This window comes from Haliotis cracherodii, unplaced genomic scaffold, assembly GCF_022045235.1.
Source record: "Haliotis cracherodii isolate W230 unplaced genomic scaffold, xgHalCrac1.p SCAF_2, whole genome shotgun sequence".
Taxonomy (NCBI): domain Eukaryota; kingdom Metazoa; phylum Mollusca; class Gastropoda; order Lepetellida; family Haliotidae; genus Haliotis; species Haliotis cracherodii.
The window spans coordinates 74497547-74518629 of record NW_027266275.1 but is presented as its reverse complement, the minus strand read 5'-3'; the positions used below and the strand labels follow the sequence as shown (position 1 = coordinate 74518629).

The 21083-nt window shown below is 41.9% G+C and overlaps 1 protein-coding gene across 1 annotated transcript in view; it reads left to right on the top strand.

Annotated features, from left to right (window-relative positions):
• Positions 1–638: 638 nt before the first annotated feature.
• The window catches only part of LOC139469631 (neuronal acetylcholine receptor subunit alpha-2-like), a 49380-nt gene continuing 28935 nt past the window's right edge, over positions 639–21083 (top strand). Inside the window, exon 1 of the mRNA XM_071251857.1 lies at positions 639–1132. Within this exon, the coding sequence (XP_071107958.1) occupies positions 1048–1132 (85 nt within the window). The 5' untranslated portion in view covers positions 639–1047. The remainder of the gene's footprint in view (positions 1133–21083) is intronic.

Here is a 21083-nt window from a genome sequence, read left to right as displayed (position 1 = left end):
CTAAAACGCGACAGTCACAAGCTCAAGCCATTTGTTTCCATTAATACAGCTTGAGCCAGATAACAGAGAATCCCGTCATGCTCTCTATGGCATAAAGGATCTAAGTTGATATGCTCTTCAAGCAATAAAACCATCTTATGATTCCAATATTAGGTCGACTTAACTCCGGGAGAAGTAGTATGGCTTCTCGTAGCACTTACGCACCACTTAACACCTGCTGTTGCTGCCGCGAACATATCGCCAAGCATCAGCCTACCCGCTATCGCCATCCTGCATGCGCCCGCGTGAACAGTAATCTCTCCGTCATCCCCGACGCTTTCTTTACTGACTGAAAGAACATGTGGCAGCAACATTTGTCAATTCACTCACTCTTAAGTATTTAACACAAATCCCCTGTCGGCCTCGCTAGAGGTTGTGAGATGGGCCACAACACAACAAAGACATCGCCACGCTTGTGAAAATAGATAAGATAAAGTATTGATTTGAGATTTATGTGTTACTTTTGAAAAACTAGTACAAGTAAGGTTTTATGACTCGGGGCTGAGCTAGCTCTTACATAAGGCTGACAGCAGGCTGTTTGATTATATTGATTAGCGCGGGTATTGGTGGAGCCGACGCTAGCCGAGGGACGTCAGGGGCGGGATCTTCAACCAACTGGGCGCTTGTCGTCAACACAACAAACTTGGCGTATGCGAAGACTGGTCACGAAGACTGGTCACAGCCCTGGCCGGCGAGGGAGGTCAGCCTGAGACACTTTCTGGGCTTGAGTCCACTTGAGTGGCCGGTGTTGTTGACGGTTGACGCAGTAACTTTATATTTCAAGTAGAAACAGTCGTGGAGTGCCTGCTGTAGACTGGCATCGGAAGTGCTGCTGCAGTCGGACCTCTCCGTCCTATATGTCTATAGTGAGAAAAAGGCTTCACCCAAGGGACACCATCAACATACCTAATGAACTGTCATGCGACTTCCCACTCTGGCGTGATTAATATTCCATGACGTGCAGTATAAAGCGGACGTGCTTGGTTGTTGCTGGATGGAAAGAGAGCCATGTCAAGATTGGGACACCAGGCGGGTCTACTTGTGTTTCTTGCAGGCCTGATACAAGTGACGCTTGGATTAGATATTGTCGATGGTAAGTGCCACACATTTCTACAACGCTACATCACAGTTCTTCTTCTGTCGCTCCTGTTGAAACATATACAGTGGATATTAACCTGTTGCGCACATATTAACACAATACGTCGATTTTAAATTCTAATGCTGATGTTTACTTGATTCGTTTGTATTACTTGAACATGATAACGTTCAGTACCTACCTGTCATCTGTGCTTGGCGAAACGTCTTTATCACAATCTAAACATAATGGAAGACACGACTTGATGGCTTAAATACCTCATCTGTTCACAGGTAATGACACATGGGATATCTAATTGATGCTAATGGGTGGATGCTGTACGTCTATGCCAATGGTTTGAGAATTATTCCCTTTGACTGAAACCCCATGATAGATCTAGAATAACGAAACAAACCTACTGTTCTGATCGAATACGTCACATACAGCAGAGAACAGGACGAGGAGAGAAGGACGTTTGTTTCTCTGTAACATTCAAAGTATGTATGCAAAACAAACGACATACCAAGCCGTGTCTTATATAGAATTCAATACATACTGAACAGAAATACGATGCCAAACGACAGAGTATATAAAAAATAAAGGCATCAAAGAGCCTGAAATTTGATTCTTCCATATGTCATATTTTGACGTCACATTTATTACGCTGCAATTCTAAGAAAGTCGTTGCGTCATGATGATAATGATTTTCCGTTGCAAGTGTTGTAATGTTGTGCTTATGTAATGGGGTCCGTTTGGAATGTTAGTTACACATTTTGAATAAATCTCATGTATACGAGAATATTATTCCGATGAAAACAAATACTTGAGCATTTATATTGCTATATATTTTATGCTAAGGCATTCTCTGGTAATTCTGTGTTTTTCATCGGTTACCTCAGCTTCACTCATTATCTTCCTTGACACCAAATAATTATCAATATTTTCACTCAACGGGAAATGGCTATCAATCTATTATGGTACACATGTTGATGTATATTATCAATAATTTGAGACCTCTAAACGATCAATTTGAAAACCCCATGCAATGTCGTTAGGCTAAATTCTTTCCTATTCAAAACACAGACTTTATCTCAATAGTTGAGCCAAAATGATATTACTAACAAGTAGAAGACTCTCTTGTGGAAAATATTTGAGAGAAATTATTTAAGAAATTAATTTAAAAAATATGACAGTAACAAAGATTTTGAAAAGGTGATGTCTAAGGTCACAGGAACACAGCGAATTCGGCAAGATCGCTACACTCCCCATTTCTGTAGGTAGCACCGCATGCCACAGGTGCCCAGTCCCCATTGACTGTCCTACATTGCACGTAGTAGCTATAAGATAAATACAATTCATCACTCGTGTTTTTAATATGGGAAATATGAATCTAGTCTCGTGAATCGATATTTTACCGTCTAGGTAGGTATATTGCTTATCAAATAGTTATACCCGTAGGGAGTTTTCTATATGTTCCTTAATCTGCCTCAGTTGATAAGGTAGTTCTGTTGAGGTTGTTGAAGACATAGACGACACGAGTGCCATGATGGTGTCATGTTCAGTCAGCCAAGTCCATGGTCACATGGAACATCTGTGCTGTGTGGTGGCGTGTGTCATGATCAGAAGGAATATTTTAAAACTGTGTGCTGTAAATGCTTTGTGACACTACCCGTAGGTCTCCATGTGCAAATGTGACCTGTGCAACTGTATGTCTAATGTGCCTAGTGCAACTGTACGTCGCTTGTGCGTTGTGCAACTGTATGTCTCAGGTGTCTTGTGCAACTGTTTGCCTCATGTGGCCTGTGCAACTGTATGCCACATGTGGCTTTTGCAACTGTATGCTTCATGTGGCTTGTGCAACTGTATGCCGCATGTGCCTTGTGAAAACTGTACGTCACATGTGCCCTGTGCAACTGTTTGCCTCATGTGGCCTGTGCAACTGTATGCCACATGTGGCTTTTGCAACTGTATGCCTCATGTGTCTTGTGCAACTGTATGCCTCATGTGTCTTGTGCAACTGTATGTATCATGTGTCTTGTGCAACTGTATGCCACATGTGGCTTTTGCAACTGTATGCTTCATGTGGCTTGTGCAACTGTATGCCTCATGTGTCTTGTGCAACTGTATGCCTCATGTGTCTTGTGCAACTGTATGCCACATGTGGCTTTTGCAACTGTATGACTCATGTGCCTTGTGCAACTGTATGCCTCATGTGTCTTGTGCAACTGTATGTATCATGTGTCTTGTGCAACTGTATGCCTCATGTGTCTTGTGCAACTGTATGTATCATGTGTCTTGTGCAACTGTATGTATCATGTGTCTTGTGCAACTGTATGCCTCATGTGTCTTGTGCAACTGTATGCCACATGTGGCTTTTGCAACTGTATGCTGCATGTGCCTTGTGCAACTGTACGTCGCTTGTGCGTTGTCGCAACTGTTTGCCTCATGTGACCTGTGCAACTGTATGCCACATGTGGCGTTTGCAACTGTATGCCACATGTTGGTTGTGCAACTGTATGCCGCAAGTGCCTTGTGAAAACTGTACGCAGCTTGTGCGTTGTGCAACTGTATGTCTCATGTGTCTTGTGCAATTGTATGACTCATGTGCCTTGTGCAACTGTATGCACCATATGGCCTGTGCAACTGTATGACTCATGTGCCTTGTGCAAATGTATGCCGCATGTGCCTTGTGCAACTGTATGACTCATGTGCCTTGTGCAACTGTATGCACCATATGGCCTGTGCAACTGTATGACTCATGTGCCTTGTGCAACTGTACGTCATATGTGCCCTGTGCAACTGTATGTATCATGCGCCTTGTGTAACTGTATGTATCATGTGCCTTGTGCAATTGTATGACTCATGTGCCTTGTGCAACTGTATGCTGCATGTGGCTTGTGCAACTGTATGTATCATGTGCCCTGTGCAACTGTATGTATCATGTGTCTTGTACAACTGTATGACTCATGTGCCTTGTGCAACTGTATGCCACATGTGGCTTGTGCAACTGTACGTCATATGTGCCCTGTGCAACTGTATGTCTCATGTGTCTTGTGCAACTGTATGCCGCATGTGCCTTGTGCAACAGTATGCCGCATGCGCCTTGTGCAACTGTATGCCACATGTGCCTTGTGCAATTGTATGTCTCATGTGGCTTGTGCACCTGTATGACTCATGTGCCCTGTGCAACTTTATGCCTCATGTGTCTTGTGCAACTTTGTGCCGCATGTGCCTCGTGCAAGTGTGTTTCTCATGTGCCTTGTGCAACTGTGTGCGTCATGAACTTTGTGCAATTTTTCCCTGGTGTGGTTTGTACGACTGTGCAGCCATATGCGTCCTGCAGCTGTGTCGCATGTATTTGTGCTACTGTGTCCCGCTTGTGCCGCCAGCAACTCTGCATATACCTGGTGCAACTCTACGTCGCTTGTGCCTTGTGCAGCTGTATGCCGCATGTGCCTTGTGCAACTGTATGCCGCATGTGCCTTGTGCAACTGTATGCCGCACGTGCCTTGTGCAACTGTATGCCGCACGTGCCTTGTGCAACTTTGTGCCTCATGTGCCTTGTGCAACTGTTTGCCTCATGTGCCCTGTGCTACTTTGTACCTCGTGTGCCTTGTGCAACTGTTTGCCTCATGTGCCCTGTGCTACTTTGTACCTCGTGTGCCTTGTGCAACTGTTTGCCTCATGTGCCCTGTGCTACTTTGTACCTCGTGTGCCTTGTGCAACTGTTTGCCTCATGTGCCCTGTGCTACTTTGTGCATCATGTGTCTTGTGCAAGTGTGTGCCTCATGTGCCTTGTGACATGTGTCATTAACTTTGAGCACATTTCCAGTGGTGTGGTTTGTACGACTGTGCAGCCATATGCCTCCTGCAACTGAGTCGCATGTATTTGTGCAACTGTGTCCCGTTTGTGCCATCAACAACTCTGCATTAGCCTCCGTACCTTGTACAACTATGTGCAGCCATGTGGTACTGTCTGCATGGACGTGTCTTATGCAGCAGATGCAGGATTATTCCCCACGCGTCTGAATATCATGTGTGACAGTAGGGCGTCCTGACTGTTGTAACTACGTGGTATCTAGGTAGTTTGTACCTGAACATGTTCTGCTACAGCTCTAACCACTGTTTATGGTCTGTGGCATCTCAACAGCTGACGGAGTTACACAGTGATAAACACACCGGTTGACATGTGTCATATATGAAGCTGTTCTATTTTCCGTAGGTAGTCATCGTTGCCGTGGTAACTAGGAATCTATCACCTACATATAGCCTAGTGTATAATGTTATCATACATAGAATGACAAGACAGGATGTCTCATTGCTCTGCGTCCAAGCCAGGCAGGTGCCCGTGAAGGTGGAATGATTGGTCTATCGAAACAATGCCACCTGTTTTAGCGCACATTGGGCCTGAATCGTAACACACACCACTCAAGGTGATGACAAGCATTTATCCAGCACAATACGCTACACACATATAGCTGAAGCTACAGATATATATTGAAGCACAATACGCCACACACATATAGTTGAAGCACAGAACGGAACACATATATTGAAGCACAGTACGCTACACACATACTTGAATCACAGTACGCTACACAAAAAGTTGAAGCACAGTGCGCTGCACACACATAGTTGAAGCACAGTATGCTGCCCACATGTAGTTGAAGCACAGTACGTTACACACATAGTTGAAGCACAGTACGCTACACACATAGTTGAAGCACAGTACGCTGCACACATATAGTTGAAGCACAGTACGCTACACACATACTTAAAGCACAGTACGCTATACACATAGTTGAAGCGCAGTACGCTACACACATAGTTGAAGCACAGTACGCTACACACATAGTTGAAGCACAGTACGCTATACACATAGTTGAAGCACAGTACGCTGCGCACATATAGCTGAAGCACAGTACTCTACACACATAGTTGAAGCGCAGTACGCTACACACATAGTTGAAGCACAGTACGCTACACACATAGTTGAAGCACAGTACGCTGCACCCATATACAAATTAACATGGTACAAAACATCACAGACGGTCAACACAATGCTAACTTTATACATGCACCTAACATTTTTTAGAAATACTTTCACAGTCTCAACACACCTTCTCGATATATTTTGGGGTGGTAGGGTAGGCGAGTGATTAAAGCTTCTGCTTGACAGTCCGAAGGCCCGGGTTCGATTCCCCACATTGGTTATATTTGTGGAGCCCATTTGTGGTGTCGCCTGTCGTTATATAGCGGGGAAATGGCTAAAGACGTCATAAAGCCTAAGTCTTCTGTATATTTAAACGCTCCTGTGACGTCCAAGGTTTGCTGCGAACATACATTCAACGTTGGCAAACCATGTTATAACCCCGAGTGATATGATCAGGTGATCGGACTCGGTGTGTGTCTTCGTATTTCAGTATCATGACGTCGCCCAAAATATCAACCACTGGGACAAAAACAATACACACGCTGCCAACAAGATGCTGACTTTATACATGCACCAAAAACTATATTCTCAACACGACTTCTCGCTATGACGTGGGAGTTGTCGGGTAGCCTAGGGATTTTATCGAGGAAAAAAATTGTCCCCGAATTTAAAAAAAAAATAATTATGCTCCAGATGACACAAACAAGAAATGGTTTTCAGTGGTGGAGTATTTTGCTACGGGTATCATAGTTGTGTTTTGGACCTTAAGATTGTAGTGTTTCGGCGACTGTTTTCCGCCTATCGTTTCAATAACATTTGTAATTCTGAGGTCAAATTCAATTTTCAACTATATACTTTTTTCCGGCAGTTTATACAGTTACCCAACATCCCTTGTTGATGATACACTTGATGTTATATTCAGTGACATGCTCGAACTACATGCATTGTATACACATGCATGTGCCTGCATTGTGGGCGTAGTATTGATTCCTGGGGGTATCAGATCAAGCTGTCGGTCACACGACACTGAGGCATTGACATGGAAGCAGACACACCACACCAACGCGTAGTGAGTCAGTATCTCTGTACACGCATTCATACCACGACGCTGCGCATTAATACTAACCATGTGTTGTTTGCCTTATGACTTATAATATGTATGACGAGAGTCAGGATATGATAAATGAAAGACATTTCCATAGCAACACCCCCGTCCTTCCCAACACCCGCACACACACGACCACACATGTACACACATACACACGTGCGGACAGATACGCACACGCATACGCATACGCGCACGCACACGCACACGCATACCAACAAAACTGTAATAAGCATGTAGTGAACGAACAGTAAAGCTATATATGCGAAGTCATAACGTCTACAGTTGTAATAGTAGTATCGCCACACAGTTGTAGTGATGATGACGGCACACTGCAGTTATCTTCGAGGCTCTCTTCCCATTCCGAACTCTACTATCCTCTTAACAATGGCAAAGGAAGGAGTATCATGCCATACGTTCACACAATGTCTGCATAGATGGCTTTTCGAGTTCCAGTTTGAAATACTTGATGACGGCGCGGTAATCAGTTTTGTCAATTTTGTCATTTTGATTTTAATTAAGAGAATACCTATTCACTTTGATGCCTGCAGAAATATGTTGCTTGGTTGTGTATTTGGGTCAAATAAAATGCAACTTGTAAGCATGGGAAGTATTGTACGTAATGTGTTGATAGTGTCGGATACAGCTATCATAGCTTGGTTCAGGGCCTCAGCCACAACTCGTAACCACAAAAAGAACATTATCATGTCAGAATGATGAGATCTGATTGGTCAACGTGACCTTGATAAAATTATGTGTAACCTGCCTTTGAAGGTAATACATTTCTCAACGGGGGAATAAATCTCTTATACCCCGCCACGAGCAATACAGGCTGCACGTGGATTTCTGAAAGACAGAATAAATCCCTTATACCCCACTTCAAAGGAAAAAGCAGCACGCTTTTTCCGAGCCAATGAAAGTCACATATCAGTGACATATCATAAGTTAACAGCTGTTTTCTTTCAATTTTGAATTTGTGTTTAATGTTTTACAATGCCACATTAAAAGAAGTCGGTAAGACAAATTCGTTGTAGCAGTATCATTTGGGGTACATGGTGTTTTATGCGTCCCGTGTTAGGTTTTATACCACGATCCTGCTACTTATTATGTAATAAATAAACACAATTATATTTTTCCACGGCAGTAATGTTACCCATGTCCTAACATGAACAATATACCAAACAGACAAATATATTTCCACACGTTAGTAATGTAATACATGGCATATCAACATGATAGTAATGTAATAAATATACCCAATACCATGGCCAAGCAGCAATGATGAATACTTGTATGTGATATGACCAGAAGACATTGCCTCATCCCCTTTTTTTCCCTTTCACGGCAATGTTTCGCCGAAACTCACGCATGTTTCACGTGCGAACTGAAGTGTTGTTAAAAGACACTGAGCGACGACACAACGCTCACTCAGTTCGTAAAAGAAAACATTTGCTCGTATGCTTGTAGAATGGTGTCTGATTTCCTTGCTTTCTGAAGAGGAAAATAACTCCAGATGATGTCTTCTTTGAAACTGAATATTTTGCGCAAAGTAAGATTGGTAGATGAAAACAGATATGACATGAAATTGATATAAACGGTGGTAAGATCTTCAAACTGAACCGAGCCATTCCAACGATAGTGCATTGATGCAAGGATGTCAGAGTACTGCAAGCTGCCTCTGCAGCCTGTCGCTGTATCATCTGCGCGTGGAAAGTATCACGTGTATCACAACAACAAGATGACATCCCCATATAACTTTACACACACAGAATGAGGCAGAAGGACAATTTTGCATTGATATTTTTCACTTTAGGCAACTTTTTGTGTCAACATGTATAGCATATTTGGAGTTGTTTTTCTTCATTTTCAATTACGTTTTGGTGAAAAATCCCACTTTCAAATACCAGATTCGACGAGACAGATTCTATAATATCAATTGCTTAACATACTTTCGATAGGATGATTTATGTGTACCTTCAGTACATATTTGTTCTTCAGTATGAGTAGCTGCTGCATGAAAACATAACATGATGTTCGGCTTCGACAACACTCTCGTCATAACATGCGCATGGTGAACGTGGTTTCGTTCCTCGACATTCACTCTGTCTGTTTGCTCAACTACATAAGCATTATGGCACACTACTCTACACAACACTTAGGCGGTACATAACACTTGCTTCATGCTTCTTGTATTCCCCGTGTTGTATACGAGATAACGCAACGGACGTGAAGTGCGATAAACTCTTTGTTTATTGAGCAGTGCAAAGAAACCATTGTTCTATCGATAGGCAAATGTTTTTTCATATGAACGGAATGCCGGGATTTGTTTGTGTCGTTACGGCAGGAAGCATGTTCTGTGGACTCTGTTGAAGGTATTCACCTGAACATGTGCTCTTACAACGGAACTGTCTTTGTCATTCGGGATACTTATATTATTCATGCGTGTCCTTAGAAACAAGATTGCATTACATTTAACAAGCTATATGTGTTATGTTTTCTCTAGGGATGCATACTCACAGATAATAATTTACATCAGAAGAAACAAGAGCTGACGAACCACATTGTGGACCTCTTGATTATTCAGATCTGATGACTTCATCAAAATACGTCCATTGATTGAGTGATCGACCAACTCCTTCAAGTTTTTAGAACAAATGATGTAAACGAAGAAAGTATAAAGTATTCACAGAATGGACAACTGACGCTGTCATATGGCGGTGCTGCTATTTTATTGCATGACTTAGTCTTAGACGGGCGGTATCCGTGGGCAGGACATGCTTACCCTTTCCTCCGCGAACATCTAGTGTCATTCACACCATTTTGTGTTTCGGAGGATAATAGAGACTGGCGATTCTTTTGCGTTGACGTTTCATAACAGGCGTTTGATTTCCATTTCATTATAAATCGATTATTGTCAAAACTGTCAAGTACACTATAGGCGATATATTGAAGCAAGATAATATTAACTTACATATAGTTAGCATATCGTTTCTAGTTAAATAAATAAATAGATAAATAAAATCATAATAAGAAAATTAATAAATCATAATAAAACAGAAAATTATCATGTCAGTGGATTGTTTGGTCATTCTCTTTGTCACTTGACTGTTTGGTCAAAACTCGATTGTTTCCACTCACTCACTCACTCACTCACTCACTCACTCACTCATTCACTCATTCACTCACTCACTCACTCTTCTGCATCATCAACAACTATATTTTCTCCAGAATCACATCCTTCCCACACCATGTCGGTGGCTTGAGCTACCAGCGAACATAATCTGCTGGTGAAGAAATCGCTTTTCTGACGAGGGACTGCTTTTCAACTTCAGAGAATGTTTTTCTTGATTTTTTAAAGTGATTATTCCCAGTTGTAATCGCAATGTTTAGTGATCTTTACATATCTTTGGCTCACAGGACCTACGTTCCATCAAACCTGGGATAATGAAGATGTTGATTGAATTTCAAGTTATTTGGCTTTCAGAATAACAGTTGATGAAGCAACGTCATTATTTGCGTGTATTGAAAAACTCGCTGATGTTTCCATTCACTTACTCTGATATTATAGCAGCACGTGGTCAACTTGTTGAGAGAGGTTGACACATTTTAGCCACCTTTCATAGACGCATCTGAGTTATGAAAGCCCTTGTAATTTTTGCCATTAGATAAAGTGGGCTAATTTTCTATACATGATTTGCTATTGCATCCTGTGCGCCTTGTTCCTTCTGTTCTAACACCCGAGATGATGGGATGCGAGAGTATGAACCAAGGATGGGTGACGGCAGCGTCATCATCCTGATTAAAATACTCAAACCGTCCTGTATACATTCGCGTGTCCAGATGAGATTAAACCATTAGATGGGCACAGAGGCAATAAATGAACTAGGTCATCTGGTGATACTTTTCCACGTTTGTGAATGAGCTAAAGACGGTCATGCGAATATTCTGCTAACCAATTTGAGATACCGAGCAGTGTGCGATCTGTGATGAACAATTACCCGCACATCCAGATAACGGCACATGAGCTTGATGGTGAGTAGATAGGGCCATGATTGTTAATAAATGTTTAATGATCGTCTTTATAATGGGTTTAACTAGGTGACCTCTCGTTCAGGTGCAAGCACTTAGCACAGGGTTAGGTGGTTTCCGTGTTATACAGTTTAGTGATAGGTCCCTCGATCATCCCTTGTCGCTCAGAGCAGGCGAGATTTTCCCTACGTCCCGCTCAGAGAAGCTCTATCAGTACGTGGTACCGTACGAAATCTCACAATAGCCAATCCCTGCGTGTACAAAGTTGGTGTGTCTGTACGTGTGTGTCTTGTGTTTGTACAATCTTGTATAATGTTGGCATGTGCCGAGGATGTACGTGCGATGTATCTTGTGTTGGTAGAATGTTGTACAATGTCGGTAAGTGCTGAGACTGTACGTTCGTCCCTTGTGTTTGTACAATGTGCCGAGGATGTACGTGCGTCTCTTGTGTTGGTAGAATGTTCTACAATGTTGGTAAGTGCTGAGACTGTACTTGAGTCTCTTGTGATGGTAGAATGTTGTACAATGTTGGTAAGTGCTGAGACTGTACTTGTGTCTCTTGTGTTTATAGAATATTGTACAATGTTGGTATGTGCTGAGACTGTACGTGCGTCTCTTGTGTTGGTAGAATGTTCTACAATGTTGGTAAGTGCTGAGACTGTACGTGCGTCTCTTGTGATGGTAGAATGTTCTACAGTGTTGGTATGTGCCGAGACTGTACGTGTGTCTCTTGTGTTTGTTGAATGTTGTACAATGTTGGTATTTGCTGAGACTGTACGTGTGTCTCTTGTGATGGTAGAATGTTGTACAATGTTGGTATTTGCTGAGACTGTACGTGTGTCTCTTGTGATGGTAGAATGTTGTACAATGTTGGTATTTGCTGAGACTGTACGTGTGTCTCTTGTGATGGTAGAATGTTGTACAATGTTGGTATGTGCTGAGACTGTACGTGTGTCTCTTGTGATGGTAGACTGTTGTACAATGTTGGTATGTGCTGAGACTGTACGTGTTTCTCTTGTGATGGTAGAATATTGTACAATGTTGGTATGTGCCGAGACTGTACGTGCGTCTCTTGTGATGGTAGAATATTGTACAATGTTGGTATGTGCTGAGACTGTACGTGTGTCTCTTGTGATGGTAGAATATTGTACAATGTTGGTATGTGCTGAGACTGTACGTGCGTCTCTTGTGTTTGTAGAATGTTGTACAATGTTGGTATGTGCTGAGACTGTACGTGCGTCTCTTGTGATGGTAGAATATTGTACAATGTTGGTGGTATTTGCTGTGATTGTACGTGTGTCTGTGTGTTGGTACACGATAAAACGCTGCATGTTCGTCTCTGTGTTCGTACAATGTTGGTACGTACTGACATGCTACGTGTGTCTGTGTGCTGACATTAGGTTGGTATGTGGACGATGCGCGCATGTTTGTGTGTTAATGCAATGTAAGTATGTGCAGAAACGCTATGTGTCTATGTGTGTTGAAACAATGTTGGCATAGGCTGACAGTCCCCGTGTGTGTCTGCACGTTGGTACAAGATAGGTATCTGCTGGAAGACTACGTGTGTCTGAGTATTGATACAAGCGCTATTGATAAATGTCCTGAGCAAATCTGGACTGTCAAGTACCATATGTTAATGGATGCCATAAGTCTGGCAAAGTGAGGGATTGCGTTAGTTATACAGTATATCATCAAGATCACAGCCTGACAGATTAATGAGGGAGGAAATCCCAGAGGGACACAGGTCGTAGACGTTTACCGCTTTGATGAAAGTCCCGGGCAGAGGTTCTCTATTGACAGACCAAAGATCAAAATCAGGATTCAAACCCACGACCTTGTCTGTCCTTGATGTAGGTGTGGAGTGTTTGTGATGCGCCGCTCTAAATGGGTTTCCTTGACTAGTCGAAGCATGGGCAAGCTGACCCTTTGATGTCCGTACCCTTGCTCAGATCTGACATGTGCATGATGGACTTGTATCGCTGGGAGCTCCCTGTATTGAGATGGCGCCAGTCAGGACCGCATGATTGCCATATATATATAGCACATCTGCATATCTACATTGGCTATGGCGCTTCCCTCTATAACAAAGTAGAACGGCTCGGGTTTGATTGATCAGTGTTCTCAGTCGATGTATTGTGATGTTCTCCCGCCTGATTGCCACAGAATGTCAGCAGATACATTCTAAAGTTCATTTAGCGTGAAAGATGGACGCGGTGAGCGCAGGTTGACGGGCGAGGGGAGGAAGAAAATCAGGGAGCCTGTAACTCAAGCCATATATTGGATTTCCGGATTTAAACGTCCTACACTATAAGCCCCCGGACACGACACTTCGCTCGGGTCAACATCAGCTTACACAACTTTACAGTTGAGATAAATCAGAGAAAGGCCGATTCGATTTCTGCCACCAAGAAGTTTCATGTGATATAGATACATATTTATAGGGAAGGGTGAGGGTATAGATTTCCTACAGATAATGCCAGTAATCTTAACAGCGACACAGAACGCCACCAGTCACCGAACGTTCAGTTCCCTAGTGAATATCCCACCCTTCTGTGGGACACTCAAAACATTTTGAGATTAAGGCATTGATTTTACTCGAAGTATACTTCAGGCGGCCATAGTCAGGTATCATATACAATGTAGCACAGCAGCACTGTGGACAGACAATGTCCGGGTTCTGTGAGACTGGTTGGTCTTTACCCTGTACCCCAATTGTTAGCTGTTTTCGTTGTGTATCTGGCATACCGTGTGGTCAATGGCATACATCGGACACATAATGTTGTCCATAGTATACATCGGGAGTAAATGTGATCTTATCATACATCTGGCACACAATGTGATCTTAACATACATCTGGCATACAACGTGATCATATCATACATCTGGCATACGATATGATTCAAGGCACACATCTGGCATACAATGTGATCTTATCATACATCTGGCATAGAATATGATTCACGGCATAATCTGGCATACAATGTGATATTATCATACATCTGGCATACAATGTGATCTTATCATACATCTGGCATACGTTATGATTCGCGGCATACATCTGGCATACAAAGTGATATTATCATACATCTGGCATACAATGCGATCTTATTATACATCTGTCATACAATGTGATATTATCATACATCTGGCATACAATGTGATTTTATCATACATCTTGCATACGATATGATTCACAGCATACATCTGGCATACAAAGTGATATTATCATACATCTGGCATACAATGTGATCTTATCATACATCTGGCATACAATGTGATATTATCATACATCTGGCAAACAATGTGATTTTATCATATATATTGCATACGATATGATTCACGGCATACATCTGGCATACAAAGTGATATAATCATACATCTGGCATACACTGTGATCTTATACATCTGGCATACGATATGATTCACGGCATGCCTATGGCATACAAAGTGACCGTGAACGTCTGAACTACAGTGTGATCCATAGCTTACATCCGACATACAACGTTTATGCTGGCAAGGATATGGCATACAACTTCTGCGACGGTGTAAGTGGTAGCCAGTTATTAATATGACATACAAAGTAGATTCTGCGCTCTCAAACAACGTGCATACTAACAAAAGGGGAGCAGCTGTGACTAAAATATCTAAGGCGCCGCATTTCGCAATGCCGAGTAGGGCCCTTAATCGTTCGTTAATGACCCGCTAATGGCATTCGTCACCACTCGCCCCTTTTCGTAACCTGCAAGAAGAGTCGACCCCCTATCGATAATGTTTTGTGCGAAAATACGACAAACCAATCAGAATGCGCGTATGACTTCAAGGACTTCGGCCCAAGAATCCCTCAAGAAATATTTATGGTTAAATGGTTCAATCATAAATACTGTAATTCCAGATGTGTTTTCAAAAGCATCTGGAATATATATGATATATGGGGGAAATATACGTGAATGATTACGCCTCGCGTTGACAATTCTTTTAGCTATGCCCGTTTGCGTTTAGACGGAACCCAGTCGCAAAATGGCCACGAGAGGGACAGGAGTAGGCTTGTCTCGGAATAACCCGAGTTGGTCACGAATGCCGCTAATGGTTGATTCAAATCCTACCAGATTCACCCTGATTATCATCCTTGGTTGGCACAACCTTGTTGGTAGGTTTCAACAAGTGTTCGACGTCTTCCATTCGGGTAAGAAAGGACTTGCCTCTCACATCAGCCGCCCCATGATGTAACCCTCAAAGAGGTGTTGTACCAAACTCTCTCATTTATTGGCCAGATCTGACATACAGAGTGTGTCATTAACTGCAGGCCAAAGAAAGTGTACACACATATTTGGTTGTGGCTAAAAAGAACCATACAGAAATGGTTATTCGACGGTGATGTATTTGATACAGGTCATAATTGATCATAGTTGTGTTTTGAGCCTTCTGTTTGTAGTGCGTTTTTGGCCACTGTTTTCAGCCTAGTAATTGGTTTTGGTCAAATCCAATTTTAAAGTGTATACGTTTTTTTAAAGGCAGATAATATGGCCTGTAATGTGGCCCATGGTATGTTAATAACCTGCAACATGGATGAGGGAATATAAGGTGTATACGGACCCAACTCTTCCCGAAGAAGGGCAACCACTCTTTGTTAGTGATGGTAAAAGAACAAACGTAGCATGAGTAGATTGGCAGATCATTTACGGTGGATTCATTGCCCTCCACTGCAACATGGTACTTATCTCATTCCGTAGTCACTTATTTAAATTGCAAAAAGAAAATAAAACCTCCAGTTGGGAAACTTTAAGCAATCCATCTGCTTATTTTTGGCGTTGCCTGAGAACTTCTCTGTCCCTGTCCATAGAGCACAGCGCCATCTAGCGTTCAAAGGACTTGACACGAACGACAACTGCTGTGCTCAAATGGGATGAGCTTGAAGAGAGCAGTAAATTGCTGCTCAATTTCAGCGTGTCAGTAGAGTCAATATTCTGTGAATTATCTTTTAAGTTGTCGGTCCTAGGGGAAGACGACCTCAGTCAGCGACGTATTATCTCGCCATGCTGCAGGTTGCGTTACGTGTACAAGTCGCTGGTCTATTTCCTGCTGTCACGGAGCGGAAGTGCTGCGGTGATCAACGTCGCTATTGAATGATACCGTGCCATGCGCTTCTCTGCATCTACTTCACAATATTGTACCACACAACCTTACAAATTACCGTCAATACCTAAACCGATACCGACCACATCATGGAATAATACCGTCAATACCTAAACAAATATCGGCCACATCACTGAATAATTATTCAATAATATCCATACTAACCATGCATATGACATTTGCACATGTCGGCAAAAGTGTGGACGATGATGATGCTTCAACAAACAGCAGAAGAGTGAGTGAGTGAGTGAGTGAGTGAGTGAGTGAGTGAGTCGGTTGGTCGGCCGGTCGGTCATTCAGTCAGTGCTTTTTAGTTTCACGTCGTGTCAGGTTTATATATTGAGGAAGGCCTGGAGTGATACGGTTTGGATGGTGCTGACAAACCTAGAAACAGTGAGTATCTATCATGTCAACATATAATATCCTCAACACTTACATATGACACATAGTAGAAAAAGAAGACTTTCGTTATGTAATTATGACATAGACTTACTAAACTAAAACTAAACTAAAAGAAAGTATAGGTTTGATGGTACCTAAAATAAAAGAAGAACGAAATGGTCTTTCGATGGTGATGAATTTTGTACGTCTATCGCAGGCCATGATACATATCGATGACAGCGATGATTTAACTTTGTTATCCTTGCCCTGTACAGGTCGTCACCTTGATCTCCAATGTCAATCCACGACGGTGGACATCACCTTGTTCCTCGTACCGATGAGGTGTTGAGGCTATGAGACTAGGCCGAGGTGGGGCTAGATCAGGAGAGTAAGGGGTATGGAGAAGATATACAAACCCACAATCTGCAGCTGCAGCCTCGTGTGCACATGCGCATAATGCTGCAGGAGTAGCACACATGGAAAGCGCCTCCTTGTCGGTTTTCCTTGATAGCATCTCTCCACTGACGTAGTTCAGCGGCATACTATTGCCCACTGTCTGATCTCGTTACAGATAGTCAATCACGAGTATTCCGTTACTGTCTCAGAAAACTGATTCGCCTAAAAATGGTATCAGTATTTACCTGATAACTGGTCTAAAGGTCCATGCATATGCTAATGGAGTTGGCGTTTTGGTGTCATCTTTCTAGCTCAGGAGTGCTTTCATTTGAGATGGACTGAACTGACCCACAACTGATCCCAACAGTGTCAGCACTTTGCTGCATTGTTAGGGTGGTCATCACAATCAGACAGTGGTCATCCTCTATTGGAGAGTTTATTTCAGGCATCTCGGCAACACACAGGGTCATTTTCTGTGAACCTCAAATATTCAGTAGGCCATTTCTTAGCAAAAGGCCTCAGTGAAACAGCTTTCAAATGGTTTTGTGTTAGATAGGCGGATACCGTTTTCACATTTGACCCATCAAGGAACAAAATAATGTCCGTTGCAGTTCCTTGTTTTGACTTGTACCATATGTTACCGTGTTTTTTTTCAGGTGAACCTTTGACATGCCTTTGCATGTGTTATTCACAGGTGTAACGTTTTTGCGAAAAACCTGGTGTCACCACTATTTGATAGTGGTTTACAAATACATGCTTATGATATATTTTGAATCAGACACTGCCTTTAGCAGAGATTTGTTATGATAAGCGAAACGGTAAAGCTGCTTGTATTAACGTTTGTATATGTAGGAAAGTCACCATATTTTCTTCTAAATTCTTCTCGTGGTGTATTCCAGTTTCACAGTTTCTCTCACACCGGTCAAGATCTCAAGCAACGCCATATAGATGTAATGACAAAATAAAAGACGCTGGCAGTTTTTCTAGCCAATGAACTTCCAACGTTAATGTATTTAGTTCCAAAGACATCGACTGAGCCATCGTCACAAGTAAGGACGAGTGCCAGCTGATACCGTTAATTTGGAAGATTTGTTGCCTCTCCTTCAGGAACCAAGACAAGATCATACTATGTGTCATTGAATGAAAACGAACGGCTCCTGCAACTTGTGCTTATGGATGGGTTTGCAAACAGGAAGAGCCCATGGTATTGACTACAGAGTATAGTTCTTGATATTGCTTTGAAACCTTTGGCCAAACCAGACAGACTCCACTAAATCAGTCCAAGACAGCATGTTCCTGATGCCTTAAATTCACGTAAAAATATACCTTTCCTTAAATGTTCCACAATATTTCAGGAACCACCAATAGTTTTATTTTCTTATGCGAACACCATTCCATCCAAGTTGTTCAGTTAGGAACTCTAGGAAAGTGTTGGAGAACGTGAACTGGGCAACTTAAGATATAAATTCCACTACTTGTGACTGCCAAGACCCATCATACAGCTACCAGCCAGTTAGTCATATAACAAGAAGAAACTTCTCTATTGTTAACAACGACAACCTTTATTCAAATATCGACCAAAATATCGTGAGCAACCTCCTACCAATTTGGATCACACCTAAAAATCATTATGGATGTTGTAAAAGCATGTACTACCAAAAATTGACAAAGAGGGAAGACGAACCTGTTGAAGGTTTCTCACAATAGGTTAAGTCAGTGCGCAATGTTGTCATTGGTAGAATACACAAAATTCGAAAACAAAACAGAATTTGAATTAACCATTTGAGCCAGCTGTGGTCTGAAGTCTGGCTGCGCTACGGGAAAAACTCGTTTCCACTGATAGGCCTAAAATAAGATAATGGTCATATGTAAACAGCGCTACAATAACTTTTTTTTATCAAAGTACTTGGTATGAGTAACGCATTAACTAATGCCACACATATAAGATCAGTATGTCTACCGAGGTAGAAATCTGCCCAAACCACACATCATTACTGTCCACTTTTGACATGGCCCTAAAACCTGAAGACATGACCATTCCTACCTTTGGTACTATATTCCAAAACTCCCTAAAAATTAGCACGTAGAGAGATATATTGCCTGGTCCAACAAATGTACCACCAAATCACTCTCGTTAAGATTAATCATAACCCTTAATACAGTAAAGGAAGTTCTTTCTTTATAATTACAGAAAGTATTTGAGACAAGTGGAATTATTATCATGTAGATTCTCAAAACCTCAATTGATTACTTGAAAATGTGCAATCTCAGAAAAAAATCAAGTTCAATTGTGTCAAAATAATTTATCTTTCAACCTTGTACACCTCCACTCAACACGGCAAACTTGAGGGAAAACTTCATTCCGTGATCCATGGGACGTTTGCTTCCAAATGAAAGCAAAAGTCTTCTGAATTTTACTGAGAAAAATTATCTGAAATGCTTGACTTCCTCTTTCATATGTGACATTTGGGGATGAGACATTTAGGCAAGAAATAGGGATCCCAATTGTCACAAATGTGTCCCATTTCTTGCTGATCCGTTCTATGCATACGAATCGGAACTCAGCTGGGACTGGCAAATATCAAAACAAAATTAAGCTTCGTGTATATATAGATAATTTCATGTTTAATAGCGGTCAAATAGAGAAGTCCTTTCCACTGACTTTCGAACACCCGGTGTCATCATTGATTTTAGTGGTCCATGCATATGACTGCCACTGCTATTTTGTCAACGGATTTTTTCTTCGTCGGATAATCGAAACCGCCTCGCCAGTTTCATATTTAGATATTTAGAATCAGAATTTCTGCTCGGATTGACAAAGTGAAAACAAGATAAGTTTAACTTACTAATAGGCTTCAGGTATATCGATAATATGATATCGTTCGATAAACAGTAAATAGTCAGTTCCCTTCCACTAGTTTATCCACCTGAACTAGACGTAAAGGAGGCCAGTGAGACCGCGTCAATTCCATAATAAATATACCGTATTTGATGTAATAAGCGCCCCGCTATTATAAGGTGACATTTGCTGATATATTGGCTAGTGAACAAGCCCAAATTGCATCCCTTCCGATTGATCAATGTACACAAGACTTATATGTTCGGTATAATACGCACACGTGTGTTATATGCACCCTTATTTATGGGCAATTAAATTCTGGAAAAATATATCTGTTGTACATAAACATTTCAGGCTGTCAGCATAAACAACGAAATTTATCTTTCATCTATGTTTATTTCACCAAAATAATATTCTAATAAGAGCCCCCTATTTCTAATTTGAGAGCGCCCTGGGCGCTTATTACGTCGAATACGGTATTCATAAAGTTTCAGAAACAAAACTGTATGACAAGAGGGATGACTTAAACTTTATAAAAGTCAACTTTCCCTGTATGTCGAGTAACATTCCTGCAGATCCTGCCCTTGAAGTCTACATATCACGGTCTCCTTTCCACCGAGATTTCAAAGAGCGTCATACGACTCTTGCGTAAAAAAATGTTTGATCAAGGATACACCATTCAAGGCCACAGTAAAGCCTTCAAGACGTTTTATGGTAGGCATGGGGAGCTTATTTCCACATTTGACCCATCAGTGGCAAACAATATGTCCATTGCAATTCCCTATTTTGTGTTGCACCACATGCTCCTGTGTTGTTCGGCTGAACACATGACTTTCCTTTGCGTGTTTGTGACAGATGCCGTCATTGAGGCAGGGTACGTTCACCTTTTCGCGAACATCTCGTATCATCACTATTTGGTTGTGGTTAATAAACGCATGCTTAGGATATAGTCGGAATCGGATTCTTAGTGGCTACAATGTATCTGACGAAGTTTTCCAGGTGCATGCTGAGCCCATCTCCTCCAGAGGGTGGCCACTCGACCGATGGTGTATACCTGCAAATTAATCCCTGAAAGCTTCTGCGTGCCATAGTTTTTTATACAGTTAATGGCGAGATGCATGAACGTTCTATTCACGTACTCAATGCAACGAAC